Source organism: Harmonia axyridis, chromosome 1, assembly GCF_914767665.1.
Source record: "Harmonia axyridis chromosome 1, icHarAxyr1.1, whole genome shotgun sequence".
NCBI classification, from domain to species: Eukaryota; Metazoa; Arthropoda; class Insecta; order Coleoptera; family Coccinellidae; genus Harmonia; species Harmonia axyridis.
In genome coordinates, this window is record NC_059501.1 from 61,568,916 (window position 1) to 61,594,418 (window position 25,503).

At 32.9% G+C, this 25,503-nt stretch overlaps 4 protein-coding genes and 3 long non-coding RNA genes across 10 annotated transcripts; 4 read left to right on the plus strand and 3 right to left on the minus strand.

Annotated features, from left to right (window-relative positions):
* The first annotated feature begins 481 nt into the window (after positions 1 to 481).
* LOC123670550 (calcineurin B homologous protein 1) lies at positions 482 to 1,790 on the plus strand. Its single transcript, XM_045604039.1, has 3 exons — positions 482 to 783; positions 833 to 1,099; positions 1,155 to 1,790. Exons 1-3 carry the CDS (start codon positions 717 to 719, stop codon positions 1,391 to 1,393), a joined length of 573 nt encoding a protein of 190 aa, XP_045459995.1. The 5' UTR covers positions 482 to 716; the 3' UTR covers positions 1,394 to 1,790.
* A 973-nt stretch (positions 1,791 to 2,763) lies between these two features.
* On the plus strand, positions 2,764 to 5,388 carry LOC123671620. The gene is made up of 3 exons (XR_006746133.1): positions 2,764 to 2,866; positions 3,089 to 3,376; positions 4,688 to 5,388. It is a non-coding gene; the product is annotated as an uncharacterized LOC123671620 (long non-coding RNA).
* On the minus strand, positions 3,627 to 4,777 carry LOC123671617. The gene is made up of 3 exons (XM_045605586.1): positions 4,657 to 4,777; positions 4,426 to 4,493; positions 3,627 to 4,306 (listed from the first exon to the last, which is right to left on the minus strand). Exons 1-3 carry the CDS (start codon positions 4,658 to 4,660, stop codon positions 3,887 to 3,889), a joined length of 492 nt encoding a protein of 163 aa, XP_045461542.1. The 5' UTR covers positions 4,661 to 4,777; the 3' UTR covers positions 3,627 to 3,886.
* A 2,088-nt stretch (positions 5,389 to 7,476) lies between the features above and the next one.
* Positions 7,477 to 9,362, plus strand: LOC123671619. Its single transcript, XR_006746132.1, has 4 exons — positions 7,477 to 7,660; positions 7,936 to 8,153; positions 8,425 to 8,633; positions 8,890 to 9,362. It is a non-coding gene; the product is annotated as an uncharacterized LOC123671619 (long non-coding RNA).
* Positions 9,363 to 9,557: 195 nt separating this feature from the next.
* Positions 9,558 to 15,044, plus strand: LOC123671618. Of its 4 annotated transcripts, none has more exons than XR_006746131.1 (10): positions 9,558 to 9,717; positions 9,901 to 9,952; positions 10,454 to 10,636; positions 10,864 to 10,968; positions 11,165 to 11,229; positions 11,427 to 11,491; positions 11,689 to 11,780; positions 12,024 to 12,058; positions 14,248 to 14,339; positions 14,394 to 15,044. It is a non-coding gene; the product is annotated as an uncharacterized LOC123671618 (long non-coding RNA). The 4 variants fall into 4 exon arrangements; XR_006746129.1 differs by having other exon boundaries at positions 10,454 to 10,499; positions 10,563 to 10,636; positions 14,248 to 15,044; XR_006746128.1 differs by having other exon boundaries at positions 14,248 to 15,044.
* A 668-nt stretch (positions 15,045 to 15,712) lies between these two features.
* On the minus strand, positions 15,713 to 18,248 carry LOC123671612 (piggyBac transposable element-derived protein 3-like). Its single transcript, XM_045605581.1, has 2 exons — positions 18,016 to 18,248; positions 15,713 to 17,797 (listed from the first exon to the last, which is right to left on the minus strand). Exons 1-2 carry the CDS (start codon positions 18,033 to 18,035, stop codon positions 15,979 to 15,981), a joined length of 1,839 nt encoding a protein of 612 aa, XP_045461537.1. The 5' UTR covers positions 18,036 to 18,248; the 3' UTR covers positions 15,713 to 15,978.
* Positions 18,249 to 19,356: 1,108 nt separating this feature from the next.
* On the minus strand, positions 19,357 to 21,249 carry LOC123672598. Its single transcript, XM_045606767.1, has one exon. It carries the CDS (start codon positions 20,482 to 20,484, stop codon positions 19,357 to 19,359), a length of 1,128 nt encoding a protein of 375 aa, XP_045462723.1. The 5' UTR covers positions 20,485 to 21,249.
* Between the last annotated feature and the right edge of the window lie 4,254 nt (positions 21,250 to 25,503).

Sequence of the window (25,503 nt, forward strand, 5' to 3'; positions counted from 1 at the left end):
ACAGTTTCATGCTGCTATTATATGGACCAAATTTCTTATTTTTGGTAGATAATGCGTCACCCCATTGTGTGGCCTTTCCCTCTCAGTCACCACACCTCAATTCCATTGAACACGCTTGGGATCAGCTACAAAGAGCTCTAGATTCTCACCAATCACCTCCTCATAAAGATCTATAATATTAAAAAAAAATGCTGAAAAAATGAAAACTTTTGAAAAAGTATCGAAAGCTCTGAACTTCCTTAACTTTTGTGGAGCAGTATATGTCTATGGAATTCAGTGAAATATCATATCACAGATATGTTTTAATTTTCGCGCGCTTCATGTCAAATTTGATAGTTCATGTTGAGGATAAAATTTACTCATTGAAAATGACATATGTTCCCTTTATCTATGTTTATTACTCTGAGGTTTTACCATAGACCTAATATAATGACTACCTACTAAAGTAAGTGTTTAATTTCGCCACGGAGGTCACCACATACATTAATGCACATCGCCTCTGTGATTACTCTGTTTCACTTGATCTATCATCCGTGCACACCTCACACCGCTCGCTCTTCCCAGGAGTGGATTTGTCGAACGCAGTATTTATGTCTATGTTTAGAACTGACAGTTTGACAAATTATATGGATAGAAAATTAGAAAATATTGAACTTTGAATTTCCGACCTTTAGTCTTTTCCCATTATCTTCATAAATTTTATTCTCAGAATTGAAATGGGTAACCGTTCTTCGCTCTTATTACAAGAGGAAGAAATCGCCCAAATATCTGAAGAAACAGGATGTAAGTTTTCCCCACAAATTATTTTATTTCTCAATTAAATTTTTTGTAGTCAATGCTAATCAAATTGAGCGATTGTACTCGAGATTTACATCTCTGGATAGAGGCGACTGTGGAACATTAAGCAGAGATGATTTTCTAAGGATACCAGAACTGGCAATAAATCCTCTTGGAGAAAGAATAGTCAATTCTTTCTTTCAAGAAGATCAATCTAATGACAGGGTCAATTTCAAACAATTTATGAGAGTTTTGGCGCATTTCAGACCTATTAAGAAAAATAAAGAGAATAAATTGAATAGCAGGGAAGAAAAATTAAGATGTGAGTGTGGGCAATTATTTGCGGTATATTTTTCTCAAACAATATGATTTTCCAGATGCTTTCAAAATGTACGATTTGGATGATGATGACCTTATTTCCAAAAATGAATTATTAGCAATTTTACATATGATGGTGGGCGCTAATATAAGTGATGAACAATTGACAAGTATAGCTGAAAGAACTATTTCTGAAGCAGATGAAGATGGAGATCAAATGATTTCTTTTGAAGAATTCTGTAGAGCATTACAGAGGACAGATGTTGAACAGAAAATGAGCATCAGGTTTTTGAATTAGTCTACTTCCAATAAATATCTGTGAGACAACTTTTATGTAAATGGAATAATAATTATAGGGGCGATAATCAATTAATATAAAATTTTAGATTTACTTGTTTTGATATCATTCATATAGCTCACAAATGCTTCATTTTAGGAAATGATCTAAATAATTATGTAATGGATAGGTTTGAACATCATTTTGTGTATTCTTTTCATCCATTAATGTAAAAGTTATGAAATATATGGTTTTGAACTTCTTAAAAATATAATTAATAGCTGAAAAATTGATAGAATTAACTCTGTAGTACATTCTAGTCATTTAATTATATTCAGTTCAATTTTGTACTATGCATTTAATAGATTTGGAAGAATTTCTTTTGAATAAATTATTAGTTGTTCACCTTTTACTAAAACTGAAAATATTTTTTATTCTCAACTTCTATATTGTCTAAGCTAGAAGTGGCACTTATTAAATTGAATTTGATTTGAACAAAACTCATACAGAATCAAAAACATGAAGGTTTTTCTTGAAAAAAACTTTTTCTGCTGAAATATTTAAAAGAAAGTCCTCGTTGCCACCAATTTTTCATAAGAACTCAAATAAATCATGAACCATTAAATTCTTACCCAAAGTATGGTGTATTGCTGAAATTGTTATCAAAAACGCTATCTGGGTGCCTTTGAAATAAGGAAGTACAGTAATAACAATAAATTTTGTTTCTGTAGTCTGTTTCCGGTATAACCGGAAGTTGTAGAGATCTGAAAATATTTTAGGGAGAAAGATCATTATCTCAAACCCCAACATGCAAATTTTCAGCACAAAATTGTGATAAGTTTTCCATAAAATTCCAAGTCCTGATTCGAATATCAAATGAGCTGTATTTATACAACCTGGTATAATATAATAACAGGTCTTAAATATGTGTTCATTTCCCTTCTATAAACTCGCAGCACATTATTTATTGAATTTTTTCCTTCTGCTCCACCTTTGATCTAATGTAGATAAGCTGGAAAGAACGACGTTTGCGAACATTTACCAACTCTATTAGTTTTTTTTACAAATTTCCACGTTTGATTTTTTCAATTTGAAGAATGAATTGTTCTGTATTTACATGGAGATCAGCTAATTGTACCCATTTATAAGTTTGTCCATTTACAGATGGCACAACTTACACTTGAACCGCTAATTGTAAGTTGTTTTCAAATAATATTCGGATACTTGAATTGAGTATGTTGATGATTGATGTGTTTTACCACAAATGAACTGATTGGTTTTTTGTTTTACAACCAGAAAGCTGCTGATTTTTTTGAACTGTTGTAAAAAAGCTGTAGTATTCTGTGATTTTAACCTCAAATCAAATATTAGTAATCTGTGATAGTCATTACCACTTGATGTCCGCTCTTTTTGGTCAGAGTCAGATATTTTTGAATTTTGTTTCAGTCCTTTATAATCAAGTATTCAGTGAATCTTCATTCTCTTTTGTTTAAGGTGAGTAAATTTCATTCTTATAATTTGGGGTGATATATCGTTGGTATATTAACATGTATTATTTGTAAAATATCCTTTATTTCGCATAATTAGTTCTAACAAACACGTGTTCAAACACGTGCCATTAAAGCGTTATTGAAGACGTAATTCAAATCAATATAGAACTATACTATATTTTCTGCTTCATTTTATGATTTATCGGTGTATTATTTACCATTGTAGCGTAGAATTCAAGTCATGGATGTAACTGATGATGCTATTCATTCTGGAGTCGTATCAAACTTCGATGTCGACGTAATAAGAGATGTTCTCAAGAACAAATTTTCTAATTCTAAGAATAAAATCACTGACGATAGTCTGGAACTTATAAATGAACTAATGAAGGCGTTGGTAATTGAAACGGCTCTTAGATCAGGAAAAATGGCTTCTAAAGAGGAAAGTCCCGTTGTTGGTCTTCGTCATGTAGAAAGTATTCTTGCACAGATTATGTTGGATTTTCCATAAAGCAAGGTAAAAACATGGGAAAATTCATGTTTTTTAATTCCTTCAAAATATTAATTGTCTGTGAAGGGTGACTCAGTTTTTATGTCAAGTTAAATCACGAATGATAAATTAATAAATTTATGATTAATAATTTTAAATGGAAATTGTATTAGTATTTCTATATCATATCTACCAGAATCCATTTTATGTTGATAAGTTCGACTGAATCGAATCTCAAAGAAGAAATGAGAGGATAAGAATTGGAAAGAAGTGTTAATTATTGTTTCTTTGATACTACCACTATATTTTATTCAATACACTTTGGGATCTGTATTAGTCGCAGGAGATTTATGAATATAGCAATAAGAACAATTTCTAATCCGAATTTTGTTGTAATTATAAAATATAATAGAACTTTTTTTGCTATTCACATCTATGGATTCAGTTAGTGGTCAATGTGTTATTCATCAAATTATCTTTGCTTGATCTTTGTATAATATTTCATAGGATGATAATTGAAGATATATCATCAGTTGATTATTGTGTTACATTATTTGTGTCTAATGTCTTCAGAAATCCATCGGAAAGCTCTAATAAGGTGGTGGCGTATCTTCCCATTTTCATAAATTTGGTTTTGGTAAATCCAGTTGATGACATTGTGAATAACCCCCATTTTATACCTGTAAGTCCTACAGATCCACCTATTCCTGCCGATAGACCAGGTCCTAATGCGGTTTCAGCACCGACCAATGCATGTGCATATACTCTTCCTACCCCCATACCACTATCAATTAATGCTAGTGCTTTTCCTCCTGTTGGTATTTTCACTTTTATCAGTAAACCTCCATCACTTGGATTTCCTGTTATGAATCTGCCCATTCTAAAAGTACCATGAAATCCTAACCAGTTTATGACAATACCTTCATGATTCACATTACCAAATGCGGGAATCAGCTTCTGAAATTTTTGTACAAACAAAAATTAATGGGGAAGTTTTTATCTCTCATTAATATAAATATACAGCTATCATTTCTCTCTTTACTTGAGTTGAAGCAATGAGTATTTAATACACTTACTCCAGGATTACAACTGACACTTGTTATCTGGATTGCAGCTAAAGCAACAAACAATTTGGTCATTTTGTCTGAAATTATTTGGAATGTTAGCATTTTGGTTTTTTATATCTTATAATAAACTATAAGGGTTTTTCAAAGAGAACTCCACTTAAATTTTTAGAATTTACATTTTGGGATGTATAGATTTCAAAAGTAGAATATTCTAACAATTTTGAAATGACCATCACTTACACATAGTGATACTGAATATTTACTATTTCAGGTGATGTCAGACCAACGCACACTGAAACAATATTATTTGAATTATTTTCTGTATTTATCATTCATAACTCTTATACAGTTTCTCATAAAATTATCTCATATTCTAGATAGCGAGTTATATTGTTCTGCTCACACTTCATTTCACTATTTTGAATTGATAATAAAATATTTTAATTGACTTTGTTGAATGAAAATAATCAAGTAGTCTTTGGAATATATGCAAAGTGAATATTATTTTTTTGATTGAATAGAAAATATCTTCTTGCTTGAGCTGATCAGGTTGCAATTACCTGAATTGGTTATTGGGAGTATGTTACAATAAGGATTTATTCAATTTATTGCAGAATAAATCTGGGGAATAGGCAAAAAATGACATCCTTTGTTTGTTATTGGTCAAGTGTTAAGTGATAAATATATGAATCTCCCCTTCGAATTTTATGTAACCTTATTCTCTTGGATGTGAAACTTGATGAATAGGTCTGCGAAGGTATTGAAAATATGTTCTAGCTATTTAAGAAAAAAAAATTTCTGTATGGCTGCTGAAAAAAGTTTTGAACTATATTGTATTATTTCCACTTGAATAGAATTGTTTCATCATATCATCTCATTCTGAATTTTATGATTTCCTATTATTTGGCATGTACTTGATTTTTTTACTTTGTACTTTGATATTAAGCTTTTAAAATTAACTGATTTTATTCTAATTTACCTATGCGTAACTTATGTCCTAACCCGATTACCCATATTCAATTTCATCAATATCGGATTAGTAAAAGTTGTTACGGTTGTTACGAGAGTTTATGGAAATACAGACCTACAGACAGGAAACCAAAGTTGCTCACAATAGTCTTAAATGTATTTTGCGGGCGGAAATTTCAAAATGGGGAAATTTTTATACTTGAAGTGATCACAAAGCTTTCCCTACTTTCGGTACACTTGGAAGCAAAATATTTCAGAGGTGATTTCAAATAAAGAAGCAAAACAATTCCTCTCAGTTAGTAATGAATTGTTTCATTAACAAATATTCACTTATTTCACCTACAGTTTTGTGTTGAATCTCTGATTCAAAATTTTAATGATCAGAAATTGTTTGCACAATTGAATTTATGTATATAATTTCAATTTGTATGATTTCCTTAGGTGTAATATAATTATTTTCCTAGTTTTTATGATGAATACTTTATATCCGTGTTTCAAATGAAATAATGTGATTAGATCTTTTTCTGATTTGGTAGAAACCAAAACTCTTTTTTTTTTGTATGATGTATTATGTTGTATTAATTCCTCAACTTTCAGTTACACCGTGACTTTAAGGAAGTCGTGACCGACAACATTTTTCAAGGTATGTAACCCGAATTCAAGTGACTTATGTTTCAGTTGTTATTTATTTTCTTAAATCAACATATCTACATCTACTTACTGTACTTAGTGAAATGGTTAATTGGATAATTTAGATACTAGCATTTGAATTAACTAATAACTATATTTGAAAAAGCATATCTTTGTTGATCGTTGTGTTGAAGTATGTTTACAGTTTATTTTCGTACACTTCTTTTACTGTAATCATTGAATTCTCACAAATGTAATCTATAATTTACCATTTCTAAAAATTACTCATTATACTACCGCAATTATATGAAAATTATTTAGTAGCATCATGTTGTTCAAATATCATTTCAAAATTCATCTAGGAAGTAAAAGTGATGCTATTTAGAAATGCATCATAGGCACAAATTGAAGTTCTTATTTGGTATGACTTTTCATTACTGGGCTCAAGTTAACAATTAATAACTAAGAAACTAAAAACAATTTTCAAATCTACAAATAAAACCTGCGCAAGAGGAATTCTCAATGTGTAAAGACAGGCCCTAAGTAGGATTAGTATTACTCAGTATGCTTGTCAATGATAATGATATAAAATTGAAGGGTGAATGTAGTATAGTTATGTACAAGTTCATTATAAAAGTATTATAAATTTTTGTGTGGGGCAAGTTTCAGAAAAGTGTGACGATGAGATCTAGATTGAATATTTTCGATAGGCAATCGGTTTCCTCACAATTCCTACAAGCCCAACTTCTAACTCTAACTTTCCCTACACAATGTCATGCAAGTCTCTCAATTTAGTCTATTCAGGCCAACTTTCATGAAAGTATGTAGCAGGCTTAATTGCAATCAAAACGATGATCTGGTTTTTATGTTTTTGAAACATTAGTAACTTATTTTTGAGTATTGTGGGATTTTATTGTAGTATGAATTGTTTATTTCATGATGATTTCGATGACGAGACTGAGGTTGTGTGGATTCTATGGTATCTTTGTCAGAAGCAAGTCTTTTGCTTCTTGCAGAATACTGAAGATTGATACAGACCCAAAGATGCTTTTGGCAATCTGAACAAAATTAAAAATATGTTGTCTACATTATGGTAAATCATTATTTCTTATTCAACTTCTTACATTTTCAGAATGAACATGGGGGGGAGGTACTCCTATACTAACATGAAGGTAATTGAAAAACATTATATTTTGCTCAACGAATATAAATTTTTGAATTGAAACAAATTTTGTAATTCAATTGAATTATATGATGATACGATGACGAGACTGAGGCATGTTGATTCAGAGTAATTATACATAAAGCAAGTCTTTTGTAATGTGTATGATGGCTTTTGATTGAAACAAGGCCTAAGATGTTTTTTGGCATTCTGATCGAATTTTGTTGTGTTTCCTAAACTTGATGCAGTTTGTATGTTCTCATAATATGTACTTTATTTTCAGAAATCAGTGGATAACAAGTCAACTAAAATCAGGTTACATTTTACCAATTATGTTTTATGCAATACAGGCTACATGTAAAAAACTGGAAGCATTTAGAATGGATAAAGAACTTGGAAATCATGACTACCGTAAAAAAAAAGAAGGAAAATCGAGTATTTGGGCCACATCATACAAAATGATACTTGGGTGCTGATATAAAGGTAATAAATGAAATTTGGTATATTTTGACTGAAAAAAAAAAATTTCGAATTGAACCAAATTTTGTAATTCAATAAAATTATATGATGATACGATGACGAGACTGAGGCATGTTGATTCAGAGTAATTATACATAAAGCAAGTCTTTTGTAATGTGTATAGTGGCTTTCGATTGAAGCAAGGCCTAAGATGTTTCCTGGCATTCTGATTGAATTTTGTTGTTTTCCTCAAACTTTATGCAACTCATATATTGTTCTCATCATATTTTATTTTACAGAAATGAGAGTAAAATAAAATCAGGCTACTTAAATATTACTTTTTACCAATTCTGTTATATGGTCATGGACACTTACAGAGGCTTCATTTAGAAAACTGGAAGCATCTAGCATTTATGAAGATCTTGAAAATGACTAACACTGTGAAAAAAAGGAATATTGAATAAACGGGCCGTATCATATAAAATGAACATAGAGGTATTTTTCTGCTCACATAAAGGTAATTGAAAAATTTCTTGTATAAATTGCTCAAAGAAAAAAAATATTTTGAATTATTTTGTAATTCAATAAAATTATATGATGATACGATGACGAGACTGAGGCATGTTGATTCGAAGTAATTATACATAAAGCAAGTCTTTTGTAATGTGTATAATGGCTTTTGATTGAAACAAGGCCCAAGATGTTTTTTGGCATTCTGATTGAATTTTGTTGTGTTCCTTGAACTTGATACAGCTCATAAATTGTTCTCATCATATTTTCTTTTACAGAAATAAGCCAACTAAAAATCTTCATTTTTCTAATTATGTTATGGAATGCATTCATGGACATTTAATGAGGTTTCATTTAGAAAACTGGAAGCATTTAACATTGATGAAGAACTATGAAATGAAGACTTCTATAAAAAAAAGAGGAATATTGAGTAAATGGGCCGCGTCATATGAAATGGATCTGAGAGGTACTTTTCTACTGAACACAGGTAATTGAAAAACTTGTATATTTTGAATTTAGCCAAATTTTGTAATTCAATTAAATTATATGATGAAACGATGACGAGACTGAGGCATGTTGATTCAGAGTAATTATACATAAAGCAAGTCTTTTGTAATGTGTATAATGGCTTTTGATTGAAACAAGGCCTAAGATGTTTTTTGGCATTCTGATTGAATTTTGTAGTATTTTCTTGAACTCTATATATAGCTTATATACCTCATAATATGGAGTTTATTTTACAGAAATAAGAGGATGAAAAGTCGACTAAAATCACGTATTTCCAATTGTGTTAGATGGAATGCAGTCATCCAGACTTCATGAAAACTGGAAGCATTCCAGATTTAGCTCCACGGAAGAATATTTGAAATCTCTTGGACCTCTGAAATCATCAATATTGCAAAAAAAAAGAACTCTAGTATATGGGCTTTATAATGTGAAAGATGTAATACGCTTCAGCTCATATGTTCTAATCAGACTAATCGAAAGCCGGGTGCACGTGTTTGGTACACATTTTCATACAAAAACTAACACCTCAGTGAAGCAATAACTGCAGAGAGGCTTAGAAGTATTAAATTTTATCAGTTACGTTGAGAAAAATTCACTAAAATGGCAGAAGAAATCAACCCAAAGGCATATCCTCTAGCTGATGGTCAGCTTACAATGAAAATTTTGAACTTGGTACAGATGGCACAGAACTACAACCAATTAAGAAAAGGTGCAAACGAGGTTACTAAAACATTGAAACGTGGAATTTCGGAATTAGTTATTTTGGCAGGTCTAAACAAGCATTAGGTCGTGCATGTGGAGTCTCTAGACCAGTGATAGCTTGTTCAGTGACTGCTCTTGAGGGTTCTCAACTAACACCCCACATCAAGACAATTTTCAATGAAATTGAAAGACTACTTATATAAAAATGTGTATATTTGTTATAATTTGATGATATTTTTATTAATAAATATTTGTATATTACAAAGCAAGGTCCAGGGAAAGGGATAACTAGACGGGCATAGACTTTTCAAGTCACAATAGCCAGAATTAACCCTGATAGATATTTTCAACCAAAAAATAAGGTAATTTTTGCTCTAGGTGATTTCATTGTTTGTCATTTGTTTTCCTTTTATTAGTTTCATGATGATATATTTTTGTCCGTGTTTCAACTGATAAAATGATAGAAATTTTTTTTCTGAGTTCTGCGTTAAGAGTTTTTAACTAGATTGCCTTGAATACTGTTTCTTACATTGAATATTTTTCAGGTGGTCAAAGAGGAACCGTTATTTTCAACAGACATTTTGATTATGATTTCAGGTGAGTGTTTCAAATATAATTTACAAAGTAGATAGCTGATTAGAATTTTCCATTAATCTCCTATAATATTAATATAATATAAAAATTTGAATAATTGTCTCTTTCTATTCATTTTATGTTGATCCACTTTTCTCTGTGCTTCAACTAATATGAATGATTATTTTCACATTTGATCATTAGAAATTCTATTGTAGCCTTTCGGATTACAACGAAACTTAATTGTGATATTCTTTCCGGTCCTTGAAAATTAATCATATTCAGGCAAGATTTTTCTTCAATTACGTGTAAGTTTTTCTTGCATAATTTCTGCACTATTTTTGTAATATAGAACTTGGAGAAACTTTCTGAATTATGTTGTTCCTTTATATTTATTTTATGATGACATATTTTTATCCGTGTTTCAACTGATAGCATGATTGAATATTTTTTCCTGAGATATTCATTTAGAGTCCCAATGTTTTTTCTATATTACAATGAAACTTACATATAAAATTGTTTCAGAAAATTAATTCATCATCTTTTCTGCCGGGACTTCTTTTGGTTAGAGGTAAGATTTGCAGGCTCTGCAAATCTAAGTTAGAAATAGCTCTTAAATCTCACGATGTTATAGATATTAGACGATCAAAATGGTCGCAGTTCTAGAAGGCTGACCTAGTGAACTGACTCCGATAATCTAATCTAGAGGTAAGATTTTCAAGTATCACAAAATATTAATTATAATTCATTTACTATACTGTAATTAGAGAATGTTTGTGGAAGTCTGTAGTAACTTCATATTCATTTTGTGATGATACATTTTTGTCCGTGTTTCAACTGATAACATGATTGAATGTTTTTTCCTGAATTATTTATTTAAAATCTTGATATTGCCTTGTAGATCACAATGAATCTGACATATAATATTGTTTCAGAAAATTAATCATTATCTTCTGCCAGGACTATTGTTCTGGTTGTAATAGAGATTTGCAGGCTTGGCAAATCTGAAGCAAAAACAGCTGAGCCACCAATAATTGAAGGTAAGACTTTCTAGTGTAATACAAAAATTAGATACAGTTTATTGAATTATGTAGTAACTTTATTTTATGATGATATGTTTATCCGTGTTTCAACTGATTAGCATGATTGAATGTTTTTTCCTGAACTATTATTTATTTCAAATCTTAATTGTTGTCTTGTTGATCTCAAGGAATCTCACATATAAAATTGTTTCAGAAAATCAATCTTGATCTTCTCCCAGGACTATTGTTTTGCTGAGCCCTCGTTGATCTATTCTAAAGGTAAGATTTCCAAGTATAATATAAAAATTAGATGAGAAGTTTATTGAATTATGTAGTAACTTTATTTTATGATGATAAGTTTATCCGTGTTTCAACTGATTAGCATGATTGAATATTTTTTCCTGAACTATTATTTATTTAAAATCTTAATGTTGTCTTGTTGATCTCAAGGAATCTCACATATAAAATTGTTTCAGAAAATCAATCTTGATCTTCTCCCAGGACTATTGTTTTGCTGAGCCCTCGTTGATCTATTCTAAAGGTAAGATTTCCAAGTATAATACAAAAATTAGATGAGAAGTTTATTGAATTATGTAGTAACTTTATTTTATGATGATATGTTTATCCGTGTTTCAACTGATTAGCATGATTGAATATTTTTTCCTGAACTATTATTTATTTAAAATCTTGATGTTGTCTTGGAGATTACAATGAATCTGACATATGAAATTTTTTCAGAAAATAAATCATGATTTTCTGCCGATTTTGGTTGGAGTTGATATATGGAAGCTCGGAAAATTGGAAGAAGAAACAGCTGATAATCTAATCAGGTAATATATAACGAGACTAATAAAGCATTAACAAATCCATTCATCATACTGACTCGTCTTATACATAAATTAGAGGAAGTGTATTGAATTATGTAGTAACTTCATATTTATTTTGTGATGATACATTTTTGTCCGTGTTTCAACTGATAACATGATTGAATAATATTTTTCTGAAAAACTAGATGAAAATGCTAAAGTTGCCTTGTCTTGAATATAACAGTTAAATTTATCTTTTTTTTTCAGATGGTTGAATTGAAGTCATCGTCAACTGTCTAAAGGTGAGTTTTCATTATTATGTACTGAAAAAAACACAAATAAAAATATATTTCATTCAGATCTAGGAATTCGTTGATTCAAAAGATTGCAGTTAATTTAATGTATTTCAAACAATATGATTCAATATTTTTCTTAACGACATATTTGTATGATTAAATTTTTTCCAAAACCTCATTAAGGCTAACAATGAAGATTTCCATAAAATGATCCATAATGTTCAGCCATGATTTTCATTCGGATTAGAGTTTCGCTTATTTGATTAACTTCATTTATTGAATATTTTTCATTCAATTGAACCCCATTTTTTTTATAGAACAAAATTATTATACTCATAAAGTTCTGAATGACGGAGTAGTGATGTCTAACCAACCAACTTGATAATTATGAAATTCTGCGTCATGATATGATAGGAAATATTTTTTGCATATGAAATTAAATTTGGCTCAATTAAATCATTTTGTATGATACTTGAATAGGTTGAGATTTTTCAGGTGAAACATCAAGTTTCTAATGTTTAACATGTTTTGATTATTTTGCATTCAACTCATGTGACTTGAGTCTGGATGAATTTTAAGTTACATTTAATGTAGCACAATATTGAATTCCATTTTGACTATGAAACTGAGTTGTGTAACACACTTTGAGAGAAAATGCTGTTTGCAACATAATACTTGACATATGTGCATTTGATATATGCATTTATTCATCCCATTGTTTAATATTGTTTGTATACACAATTTGTGAACAATTTAGAGTTGTGAATAACTTCAAATGATTTTATAACTAGATGATAATTATATCATAATATTAATTATGAAATACAGTGACATCTTAACAGTTACGTTGAGACAATATAGAGATCCGTTTTTAGATGAATAATTGAAATGAAGACAACATAAGCTCCAAATGGGAACTGATGTAAAATGAAAACGCTTGATTATCATAACTTATTTATACCGGGTTTCATGAGTTCCTTCGTTTACTCGGATATACAGGGTGAGTATATAGACTTGTACTTATATTTCAACCGAAGATTCCTGAGGTCAAAAGAAACCCTTTTTTCTTTATTTTTCTTCCCCATTCGATTTTTTTCCCACTTAGTATAATGGTCATTCTGGAGTTGAGCGGACTTTGATGGAATTTTATGTTCGGAAAAGATTAATCACATCAATAAAAAACTATATTCCGAAAATCATTTCCTTCGATTTCATTCCATTTGAAGGATATAACTAAAAATTACATTTTTATAAGTTTTCAACATCTATCTGTATCTTTTCAACCGAGCTGAATCAAAAAAAATGTTGAAGAAGAAAGTGTTTGTTTTGTCCTCAGGAACCTTCAATTGAAATATATGTATTAGTCTAAGACACCCTGTGTATGTGAAGAAGAAATGGTCAATATTTCCGTGACCAAGAAACTAACGGCGTTGAGTGTTTGCATATTGCAATGAAATAACAAGTTCAAGCTCCTTTGAAGATTTTCAAGCTGATTACATTATTGGAACCATAGAAAATTCAAGAAGAAATACCCTATGTTTTTGTGATCACAAATTCGAGTGGGTTGATATTTTATTACGTGTATATACGGAACAACCATTTCAACTGCAAAGTTTGGTGTGGTTAGAACCATGGTAAATTCAATAAAATCGAAAAACAAAAAACTTTTCGATTCCAAGATTCTTGATAGTAGGGTCAGAACCATAGAAATAGAAAAATCAAGACGAAAGAAATGTAACATTTAAATCAATTATTGAATTGTTACAATCTTTATGCTCATCGAAAGGGCGAAGAGAGAATGATCTTTGTAGTGTAGTTAGAGGTAGTAGTTCACAGTGCCTGTGAGACTCCGGCATTTATTCAGAGCGTTTTGACAAAAAATGGCCACGTTTGTAGTGGGAGATATGACGACTTGAATGTGGCGCGGAGTCTAGTAGTCTCCGCGTCATCAGTTGAGGGTTAAATGAATTAATTCAATTTTTGATAAGAGCTATCAAATGTCCGTATCTCCCCTCTGTAGGGTTGTATTCGTAAACGGATAGGGAACATTCTGACATCATGAGTTACCTTAATACAACCTTATTAACAAAAATTTTTTTAGTTGTACCCAAAAATAACAATGCTGCAATAAACTAATACAACTAAACATACATAACTTAAATATTTTCGTTTCCTACAAGCTGTTCTTGTTCCAGATCGTGCCTTTGCTTTTGGAAGAGGTCTTATATTTTGGGGTGAAAAAGGAATACATAGATATTTGTTTCTAGCCCACTAGGTCCTGAATGTGGTGAGACTTGTGACGCATTCGATGTAATATTGAATACCTGATTTTCATCATTAGTTGCTCTCTTAGATTCAGCTTGATCTTATCGAATGATCATTCTGTGGGTTACTCAATGCTGATTCTGGATAATCCGCTTTAATTACTGGATCAAGGTCGAAGGTGTCATTTGCTGGTACGGGACGATACGTTACAGAGGGCGGTGCTAGGTCAACAACAAAAACCAAAGGAAAAATGAGCACAACTAAAATGAAAGGGGCAACGCTGAGAGATAGAATACCCAATACGCGAGAGATGGGAATACAGGATGTTGTCAGGTGGCGCTGCTTTTGGAGGGATCACTTAGATAGGAAGGGTTCAGATCGAATTACGAGGTGGGCCAAAACACAAAAACCAGGAATTAGACGACCAGTTGGTAGGTCCCCAATAGGTTGGTATGATCACTGGACATCAACTCCGCCAGAAGGCAGGTGACAAATTATAGGACTCTATCCTATTACAAAATGAAGAAGAGTGCTTTAATACCAGTGCAGGAAAAACAACAGCATTTCTATCATAGAAAGGGGAATGCTTCTTTGACAATCTCAGAGATATAATGGATTGTCGTGGTTCATTGGATCAATATGGATTTCTCTATATGGGGCTCCGTCTTATTTATGTAAAACTACAGCTGAATTTTCATTATTTATATCTAATATATTCTTAAAAATTCTCATTTGTTTTCAACACCACATCACACAAGTGCGACATGCGCATCTGATGACGAATTTGCTGTCCTGTGCGTACTGTCACGCATGTGCGACATTCATTCTAGAATAATCTAATTGCTAATACAAATAAATATAATTTTACTGAAATTGTAAAAATGAATGGAAATACAAACATATTTATGGCAACTCTAATATTGCAATATATTTGAACAAAAAAATTAAAAGGAAAATCATAAAATTGTTAACATCATATTCAGGAAATACGTCGAAGCAATTGCCTACACACAACCCCGGCTGACCAGGACACAATTATAAAGGGTGTCTCAAAAAAAATTGACACCGTCTTCAGGATAGGTAGAAAACTGAAAAATAATCGGGGTTTGCTTGGTACACAATTTTTGTAACGCCATCCTTATTTAAGATGAAAGGGGCGTTTTTTCTAAATCTTCATAAGTATGACGTGAATAATAAAATTGAGTTCAAATGCAAATCGTCATCGTTAAAATTGCCGTGATTCCAACATAGCCAACTATATTCAGAGAATTCCAAGCTAGTGTTGTTATACAAAATGTCTTCCCTCCATTTAAAAGAATCATTCGAACATTCCTCATACATTACAGGAGGAAAGTTTTTTGATGTCTCGAATTCTGATGGTAATTTGTAATCCGGATTAACCCATTAAAGCCCATAATTCCCCCGTGAAGATTTTCAACTGAAACTTTGTCTGATGAGTTATTTAGACTCAAAAAGTGATATTGTGTTATAAAAATAATGATCGAACATGCAGGAGAGTTACTATGAAGCGGCAACTTAAGTTGCCACTGGGATAATTCATGAAGAAATTTTCCAAAGTACAATAAAACTAGCATATCAATCGTATACATCTATTGTGATTCAACCGTATAATATTTCCTATGAAATTACATAAAATATTATTATTTTACATCATGAAAAATTTTGAAACACTCATCAGGATGAACAGGAACTTCACACTTCTTGCATACAAAAATTGTACGCCTGCCACATACTTTACAACGGCGATACTTGGATTCACCTTTTTCGATGAAATGATCTGTTCGATCTTTTCTTATTTCTTCGAGAGCTGGTGTGAACTCTAGAGATGATCGAACTCCTGCTACCATTGGAGGACTGCCGTAAGACTTCAGAATGAAAATAGCACACTGACGTCTGAAATCCAATAGAGGAATATCATGCCCAAGGCGACGATACAGTAACCAACCTTGTGTGCTGCATACATCCACAGTCCAAGAGAAATAAGGCCACCACCATTTTTTCGACCTGATTCTGTTTCGGTAGGAAGCCAAAAATTGATCAGAAAGATCTACTCCACCCATGTTACTATTGTAACGAGCAATAGGACCTGGTACTTTGACAGAAATGACCTTCTTTTCAATTCTGGAGTATCGGTTTGACTTTGACATAGGATGTACATTATCACAATTAGTAAGTACAGTAACAACATTGTTGTCATTCCAACGGACTGCTAAAATATCTCCTGAAGAACTGGTGGATGTTTCACCTCTGGGTTTATTTTTCCACGTTTTTTTATCTGGAAGTTTCATTGAAACACTACAGCGATTCTCACGCAGAGTACCAGTTCCACCAAGTCCTCTAGAACTAAGCTCTTCCAACAACCCAACCGATGTAAAAAGATTGTCAAAGTAGAGTCGAATACCCTTTGACAATTTCATGTGGTCTACAAGTCCAATTACTACGTCACCTCCTTGACCGAGTCCAGTTTCTGGAAGACGAGTTGAACTTCCACAATAGGGTTCAACATGATGGATGTATCCAGATGGATCCGCGGCAACCCATAACTTGAACCCAAATCTGATAGGTTTTCCGCGAATAAACTGTTTGCACCCATGCCTTCCGTAATAAGGAATCATACTCTCGTCGATACTAATAGTGGGCCCAGGACTGATTTGTTTGAAAGAGTTGTTGAGGTGATCAAAAATAGGTCGGACCTTGTACATTTTATCACTTCCATCATTGTTTTCATTGTTGGCAAGGTGAATAAAACTTATCAGTTCATCGAATCGGTTTCGACGGATGGCATCGGAAACTAAGTGCGAATGAACATCTGGATCTTGTTTCCAGTAGAGTCTTCTATATGGAAGAGGGTGGTAACCTGACATCAACATAATTCCGACAAATGTAATCATTTCTTCAGCAGTGGCATTCAGGTTGTGAACGAGTTTCTGCATAGCATAACGATTAGTTTCGGTTACGATATGACTCAATAAATCTTCCGAGAAGTAAGCCCTAAAAGCCTCAATAGGGCTTTTTACCGTTTCTTTCAGAAGATCTTCTGCTACCGGTCGGTATTCGCATTCAAGTTCAGGAATACTTGAAGATAACCCATTCATTTTCGGCTTCCAAGTACGTTCTGTGGGACGCTTACGTTTGGTGCTTCTTACTCTTGTCTGCGAAGAAGTCGTCGGTCTAGGTTCTTCTGAATGGTTCTCATCTTGGACGACTGGATTGCCGTGATCATCATCGATTTCTGGATTCTGCATTTCCACCTGAGAGCGTAATATACGGGCAGGAAGGTGGTCAAAATCTCCAACTACCTCTTCATCCGATAAATCAGAGTCCTTATCTGTATCTGCACCAGGAAGTTCATCAGGTGGACATATGGCTATATTGGTGGCTGATATGTCCTCATCGTTCTCGATAAGGTCAATTAATTCATGAAGAAGTAATCCAGTGCCTGATCTTCCACGAGTATACCTGTCGAAATCATTCAGTAAGAAATGTAAATATTGCAGAAACCGTTGTCACGTGTTCCCGTTGGCCACTTTAGTTGCCATCAAACTTTGCCCGTATGGCAAAAGCAAAATATTGCATGAAAATATTACTGTGAAGAAGAAATATACTGCTGAATTCATATTGAATAAAACTGGTACAAAAATACAAATGTGCATGCATTATTGAAATAGAATACTTACAATCTCTCATCGACGGCCATTATGGTGAATGAAAAAGTTCAAGAGCTCTGAATAAATCGTTATACACTAACTCACTGTTTGACAATATCTGACTGACGTTTGTGCTATTCGAGACAGGACATATCACATGACCGGAATTTACCAATGGAACTTCAATATCTATGCGCGTGCGCATAGAATGTAGTCGAATGCGCCGTGGCAACTTAAGTTGCCACGGGGCTGTAATGGGTTAAGAGCAACTACAAATTTTTTCAAATCCTCTTCATCTTGTACAACGAAAAATGGTTAAAGATGAATAAAGAAAGTAATTTTCTATCGGAAATAATTGTTGAAAAACTTGCTATTATTGACTTGTAATTTATTCAAACCCACCTGCTGAAGACATCTAGACGTTTCAAGTTGTTGGGAATTTTGAGCTTGGTATATTAATTACTGCAATGAAATGACTTGTTCCCACTACTATTTATTTTTGAAGGTTCATTATGCTCAACCTTCAATAAATCAATGATTTGATTAATTATCTTAAACATTGAAATCACAATTCATAAGTCGGTCAAAGTTAATGAGAGAAAGAAAGTAAATAGAAGAAATTCTCAAATCAAAACAATATTTTTTCTGATGAAAAAAATTAAATTATGACAATATTTTAAACATCCTAAATTCAAAATCATAAAAGAATGTTCACAGTAATAAAGTCCATAGTGAGGAATCACGTTGTCACCACCGATTCGTTGCCTTTCCAAAACTTATTTTCCTAAAGCGTGATAAATCTGTGCAAAAGAACGAGTGTTTCTCAAAAGCTCATCAATGTGTTCTATCAATTTAGAATTACAACCGTCGCGCACATTATTCGACGTCCTTTTTTTGGTAACTTCTCCAGAATCTACAAAATATAATGATCCAAATGACGGATTTATTGGATCAACATCTGATATTCGATGATAAATTTGTCCTTATACAACAATCACTGGGGCTTCCCTCGCTAAAGCTCTTTGGGCAAAGGAGGTTGAACCAAGGGCAAGTAGAGTATTATATCTTCGAATGTTCTTGGAAAAATTTCGTGATTGAGGATGTGCATCCGTTATTTAAGCCTTTAATAACATGAGGTGAATCATCTTGTTATCTAAATATCTTTTATCCCATTTTGACGATAAAGACGACAATATTCAACCCATGGTAACTAGGGTGAGTTGACGTTTATCCACTGAGTGAATTAAAATTTTTTTAATTCACTAGTGGAATTAAATGTTCACCACTCACTTTCTGAAAATTATTCTTTCCACACACAATGCACGTAAAACTCATTTTAAAGTATGTTTAAAATTTATCAAAAATTCTACATTAACAGTCATTTCTATCATTAAAGTAAAAATTACAATTATTAAGATTTTGAAAATGGAACTGGAAACTTGCACCTCCTCCAAGGGAAACACGCTCAGTCGTTATAGCACATGTTTTTGAGGACTTCTCAGGCCCTGCTGGAATATCCATTTCTGCATCAGGAACTCCGGTTTTTGTGACCCCACCAAGTATTTGTTCAGAAATATTTATTTTGTTTTGTAGTGAATCTTCAATATATCCTTCTGCAACAGAACTTGAGCGCCATCCACCATGTCTTTTCAAAACTGTAAAATCTGCCCCAGAATTTGCGAGTAGGGTTGCAGAAGAACGCCTGAAACTGTGCCCTGTATGTATATTGTTCAGCATCAGAAAGGCCAAAATACTTTGCAATGAAACGGGCATTTTCGAAAATGTATTCACACCTACAGGCTGGACGGTACATTTTTCATTTTTATAATTTATAAATAGTCGCTTGTGATCAACTTTGCTTGGCCTCAAGTTCCTATAATTGCGGAATATATCGAGTGCAGCAATCTTATTAGTACCATTGACCACAGTGAACACTCTTTTCTTATAAGTTTTCCTATCTGGAATCTGAATAACCAATACGGACATAGTCACCAGCTCGCCGATTCTACACCCTCCAGCAACACCCATAATAAAAACTACCCCTATCAATAAATATTGCTCATCAGGAGCGGCATCTAAAAAGTATTCAAACTCCTCTCTTGTGAATACCTTCGACTTCTTTGCTACGTATCCCCTGGAATGTTGCTTCAAAAAGGCGGTGACTTGGTGAAATCTGCCGATGTCTATTTTTTCTTTCAGAGCCAACATTTTCTTGAGTTGCGAATAGTAGGACCATAAAGACGACGACTTAACTTTTTTGGATTGTTCGGAAATATACGCCAAAATTATTTTTTCGTTGACACCTTTGGCTTTTTTATTATTTCTCCAGGCACAAAATGCCGTATATTGCTTTTCGTACAATATTTTTGATTTTAATGGAATTACTGCTTCTGCTGCCTCATTTGCTTCTTGTATAATGCACTCAGGAACCAAAACCTCTTCGTCACCGCTCAACATTTTTTCGAAATAAAAATTCTTTGACGGTTCTATAATTTTCATTGACACTTGCAAACAATTAATTACATAGTGCCCTAGCAACCATCGATCGAATAGTTATGAATTTGAATTATATCTAATATTTCCTCTAAAAAGTATTCATTATTTGAAATTTCATCAAAATGGGATGAAATTTTGTATACGACACGTGAATTAATAGTATATTATTCAACGAGCGGTAATGTAGGTCATAACTCACGCAGATGAAGTTTGCAGCACGAGCCGCAGGCGAGTGCTATTATTCATCAAGATAGTTTCAGAAATCATTTGGTGAAAAATATTCAAATAAAATTCTGAAGGATGCATCATAGTACAATTTGCATAGGTTTTTTTCTTATTAAAATATTTGTGTTCGAGATTACACTGGACGTTAACATATTTGAGCAGACATCGCAATTCAATTTGCATATTATTTTTCGTCCTATATATCCTGCAACGTAAGGGGTAGCGAAATCTAATTTTTTGTTGAATACTTGTGCCTCCATTGCAGGATATATAGGAGGAATGGTATTGTAAATTATTTCATCAGTCCTTCTGTTTGCGGTGATGAACTCTTTTAGGTTGTCAAGGGCCCCGCAAGTTTCATCCTCTTCGCAATTAGCATTAGGGGAATGAGGAGACATAAAATTATTTAAAATCAGGGATTTGAAAGAAGTAATAAATGAAGAACATGTAGGATTTATGTTTCTCACTCCATGGCTTCTTATCAGTGAAAAAAAATTTTCTAAGGGGTCTTGATTGAAAGATCTTGTTGCCATGTGTTTGAAACTAATAGATTTCAATTTATCCCATAAATATAAGAAACCATGGAGTGTGAATATGAAATTCGAAATAGAAGGGATCTTTTTCAGTGAACCAGAGGTTGTGAAGGACATCGAATTTAAAATCTGAATTGCGGATTTCCAGGTATTTACATGGGGAGATTTTGAAGTTATCATTCCCCTTAGCTGTTTACCTGCTGGGGGAATGAAAAAGCTTCCATTGACACTGTCAAAGAGTTCATCAAAAAATAGTAATAGATCAGCCGTATCACTAGCAGAAGGATTGATGTAATATGGTGAATTTACAGGTAAGTCTTTGCTTATAAGCCCTAGTTTTAAGTGCCACCGCCACTGTTCTGCTGAAAACTTGTGTGCAGTTTCTTACCTTCATTTTCTTAATTTTGTGTGGTAGTACGTGTTCATCAGTGAGTTTTGAACATTGGCTAAAAGCTCCCATATTTTTATCCTTTACGTATAATTCTATTATGTGTGACCAGGAGGCCATTTTTAGTTGGTTATTCTGTGTGAAAACAATATCTTTATTCAACATTCCATTTCTTATACCTTTCAGTAAATGGGGGCAATCATATAGATGGACTATTTCGGTACCATCTATAAGATACCCCTGATAGATATTTTCAATGTTATTCCTCCGGTAATATTCATTTGTTTCTCGTATAAGTTTATTTATGGACCCCCTATTAGTACCCCCTTGGTCACTTACCGTAGCTACAATATTCAAACCACACTCACGAACACGTACTACAATATCTATTAATATGCCGGTTAATTCTATTGACGGAGTTGTACCCTCACAGAAAAAGAAACAAAGTGGTTGTTTCCACTTTCTGTGCACACCTTTCAACATAAAAACTAGAGCATGATCTGCAAAGACCGCCTTTCTATTCCCATTCCCGAAATCTACCAACCCCTCGATGAAATCTTTTTTTTTGTTGTAAGTGAGACCTGGACTCAATGAAATTTCGTCAAACGTAAGGATACAAGTTTTATCCAAAGGTTTCAATTTGTCGACTGCATTCTGCAAATTTTGAATAATTGATTCATCTAAACCACAATTAAAATCTAATTTTGATAAGAGACGTCCCAATGTCTTGCGAGATGGCAAACTGAAAACTTTGGAAAAAAACTTGTATCCTTTCCTGCAGTGTTTTAACGTTGTCAACGCAAATATTTTATCGTCCAGTGTGAATCTTCGTCCTTTTGGTTCCAAAACTTGATTTTTAATTTGGCATTCCAAAAATTTTTGAGTTAATTTATTCAAAGAATTGTTATTTTCCAAAATTCTTCTATTGTGTGGGCTTTTTGACTTTAAAACCATCCCCTTCGCTCGCTGTAGCTTTCTATTGAAAATTTTGAAGGATGTCCTTCTCTTGCCTTTAAACAAAAACATCATTTCAGTTTTTTTTTGCATACAGCAAAACTTTATTCTAAAGTCAACATTTTATCCTCTCCGAAAAGCCCGAGTAATTACATGCATACAGGGTGTTCCTAAATTGAACGTACAAACGAAAAGGGGAGATTCCTTAAGTGAGTTTAAGAAAAAAAAGTCCCATAAACATGGGGTCACAAACGTTTCGTTTTCGAGATAAAGGGTGGTAAAACTTTAATCAATAACATGTGTTGATTATACGAGTTTATCGAACCTTTATGAATCATCGCCACAGATCAGGAAAATTTCCATAAAAACTGACACTGAATTCATTCACCACAGCTTCACAAATCATCCCATCATAATTTGGATTTTCACAAGGATTTCGAGAGAATCGTTCAAAATTTTTTTTCTCGAAATCGTTGGTAGATACGACAAAACTACAAGAGACCGAAAAGTTTAGTATAAGAACAAAGCTTCTTTTTACATTTTTTCAAATTAACAGTTGCTCACCAAAAAAAAGTTCTGCAGAAGAACAGGTGGCAGTGTTCCAGAAAAAATATCACCCTGTAGATCTTTTATCGAAATTGCCATGTCACATGGTGTCGATACTATGAGAAAAAAACTTGAAAAAAATTCAAACTTCAACACTCTGTATCTCGAAAACGAAACGTTTGCGACCCTATGTTTATAGGAATTTTTTTTCTTGAACTCACTTAAGGAATCTCCCCTTTTCGTTTGTACGTTCAATTTAGGAACACCCTGTATATAGACATCTGTCCTTTATTTTGAACAAGGAATCACCAATCACCAACTTAAATTTTTCAGACTTGTAATAATTCTGAATGTAATTTTTTAATGTTACCGATGTCATCTTTCAACTCGTGTTGACTCATTAATTTCAATAGTGATTCTTTAAATCTCACCTTCTGACCGCTCCCTCCTGGAAACATTTCCAGCAGAATTCACACATTCTTCCTCTCTACTTATCATTTCTGAGACAGAACCAACAGATATATCCTGGATTGAATTCTCCTTCTCTAACTTCATTTTTTTTGCATTTCCATAGGTCCGGTCAGGTGCGGTAATACCTCGTTTAGGACTCAACCCAAATGACGTAGAAGGTCCTATTTCATAAACGTCCTTTAGAGTTATATCATGAAATATTGTTTTTTTCGGCTCTCTAAAGAAAATATCCTCGTGATCTGCAGTATACCCTAGAATATATTATCTATTACTTTTACAAACTTCAATAAAACCAAAGCAGTATTTTATAGACTTTTGCGTTACGCGGTATAAAGCTCCTTCAGTTAATTACCTGGCAAATCAATTGAGGGCAAAGAACCTTTTTTCAGCTTTCCATTGCTTTCCAAACAATCACTATGAAAATGGCACTGGCATATTCTAACATGCTTAATTTGATATTTCTCCAATTCCAAAAGTTTCCTATTGCCGATGCGCTCAAGCCACACTTTTCGAATTTCCTCATCGGTAGTGATGGCATATCTACGAAAATAAAATAAATATATTCTTTTTATAGGTACTGCAAATCTTGTGTTGACGTTAAAAAGTTTTCAATTGGGTTTTGAATTCATATTTTATAATTACCTTCTTGCATCTCGATTTTCACATCCAATAACACAGCACGTCTTCACTCTTGCAGGCATATCGAAATTTATTATATTTCAAAAAGAACGTGTCAAACCACTCCTTGTGTCAGTTGACATTTCAAAGGTTTTTTGATAATAATGATTATACATTATACTTACTATACTATATACTTATACTTATTACTTACATCTCCCCACACAAGCTGCATATAAACCTGGAGACTTTCCTCCCAATAGACCGTAACGTGTATGGGAGCCATTATTCACGAGTGATCTCCATGAATGCAACGACATCTAACTATCAAATTGAAAATAATTTTTTCGTGTATTAGTATCCTCCTCCGACAGATGGCGCGGAATATACGAGTGGCTCATCTATTTTTTAGTTTGTCTATGGAACTAGCTTCTGCTATCTCGAATCTAGTACAGAGTACAGAGATAGAACTTTATTGAAAAACCTCAATAGTTCCCTGTAAACTGCTACACATATCTAGAAAATTTCTCCTTTATATTTTTTTCGGGCGAGTAATTCTGTATGGTAACATTAGCTGTTTCTCTTTTGGAAATGTATATATAATATATCATCTTCACTGTCTGAATTAATCGTTTTCAGCAAAAAATTCACAATAATTAGATATCAACTCAATTTGAAAACGTCAAAATCATTAAAGTGACATTCCCTCTGACATTCCTCCCCTCAATAACAATAATGGAATGTTCCCTTTTGGCCAATCGAATTGAACCAGAGAAGTATAGAAGCACAGATCCATCTTTTCCGATTTATTATAGTGACTTATAGTTGTGAGTTATTATAACTCACGCTGTTTGTTAATAGATGCTATTAAATGCTCAAAAGCAGTTGAATAATGAATATATAATTCAATAGGAGTAGATAAAAATGTTTATTCACCCGAAGAAATTAACCCACTCGCCCTACGAGCTCGTGGGTTAAACTTTCTTCTCATGAATAAACATTCATTTAACTCACTTGTTGTATAAATAACTATTATCTTTATCTACAGAAAAGTCATGTTCCTGATTTCTTCCAGTCGCTTTAATCAAATCTTCAACTTCATTTTCCATAGCTAGTAGAAGTAGATTGTTTATTTGAATCAACTGCCACTGGACCTGAAACACAATCGCTTCTCTTTTCGACCAAAGCAACTGCTTGAATGTGCTTACATAAAGCTGTTTTAACCCTTTCGCTACTAATGGGTTCAGGGCCGTATCTAGGTAGTATTGCGCCTGTGTCAATATATTT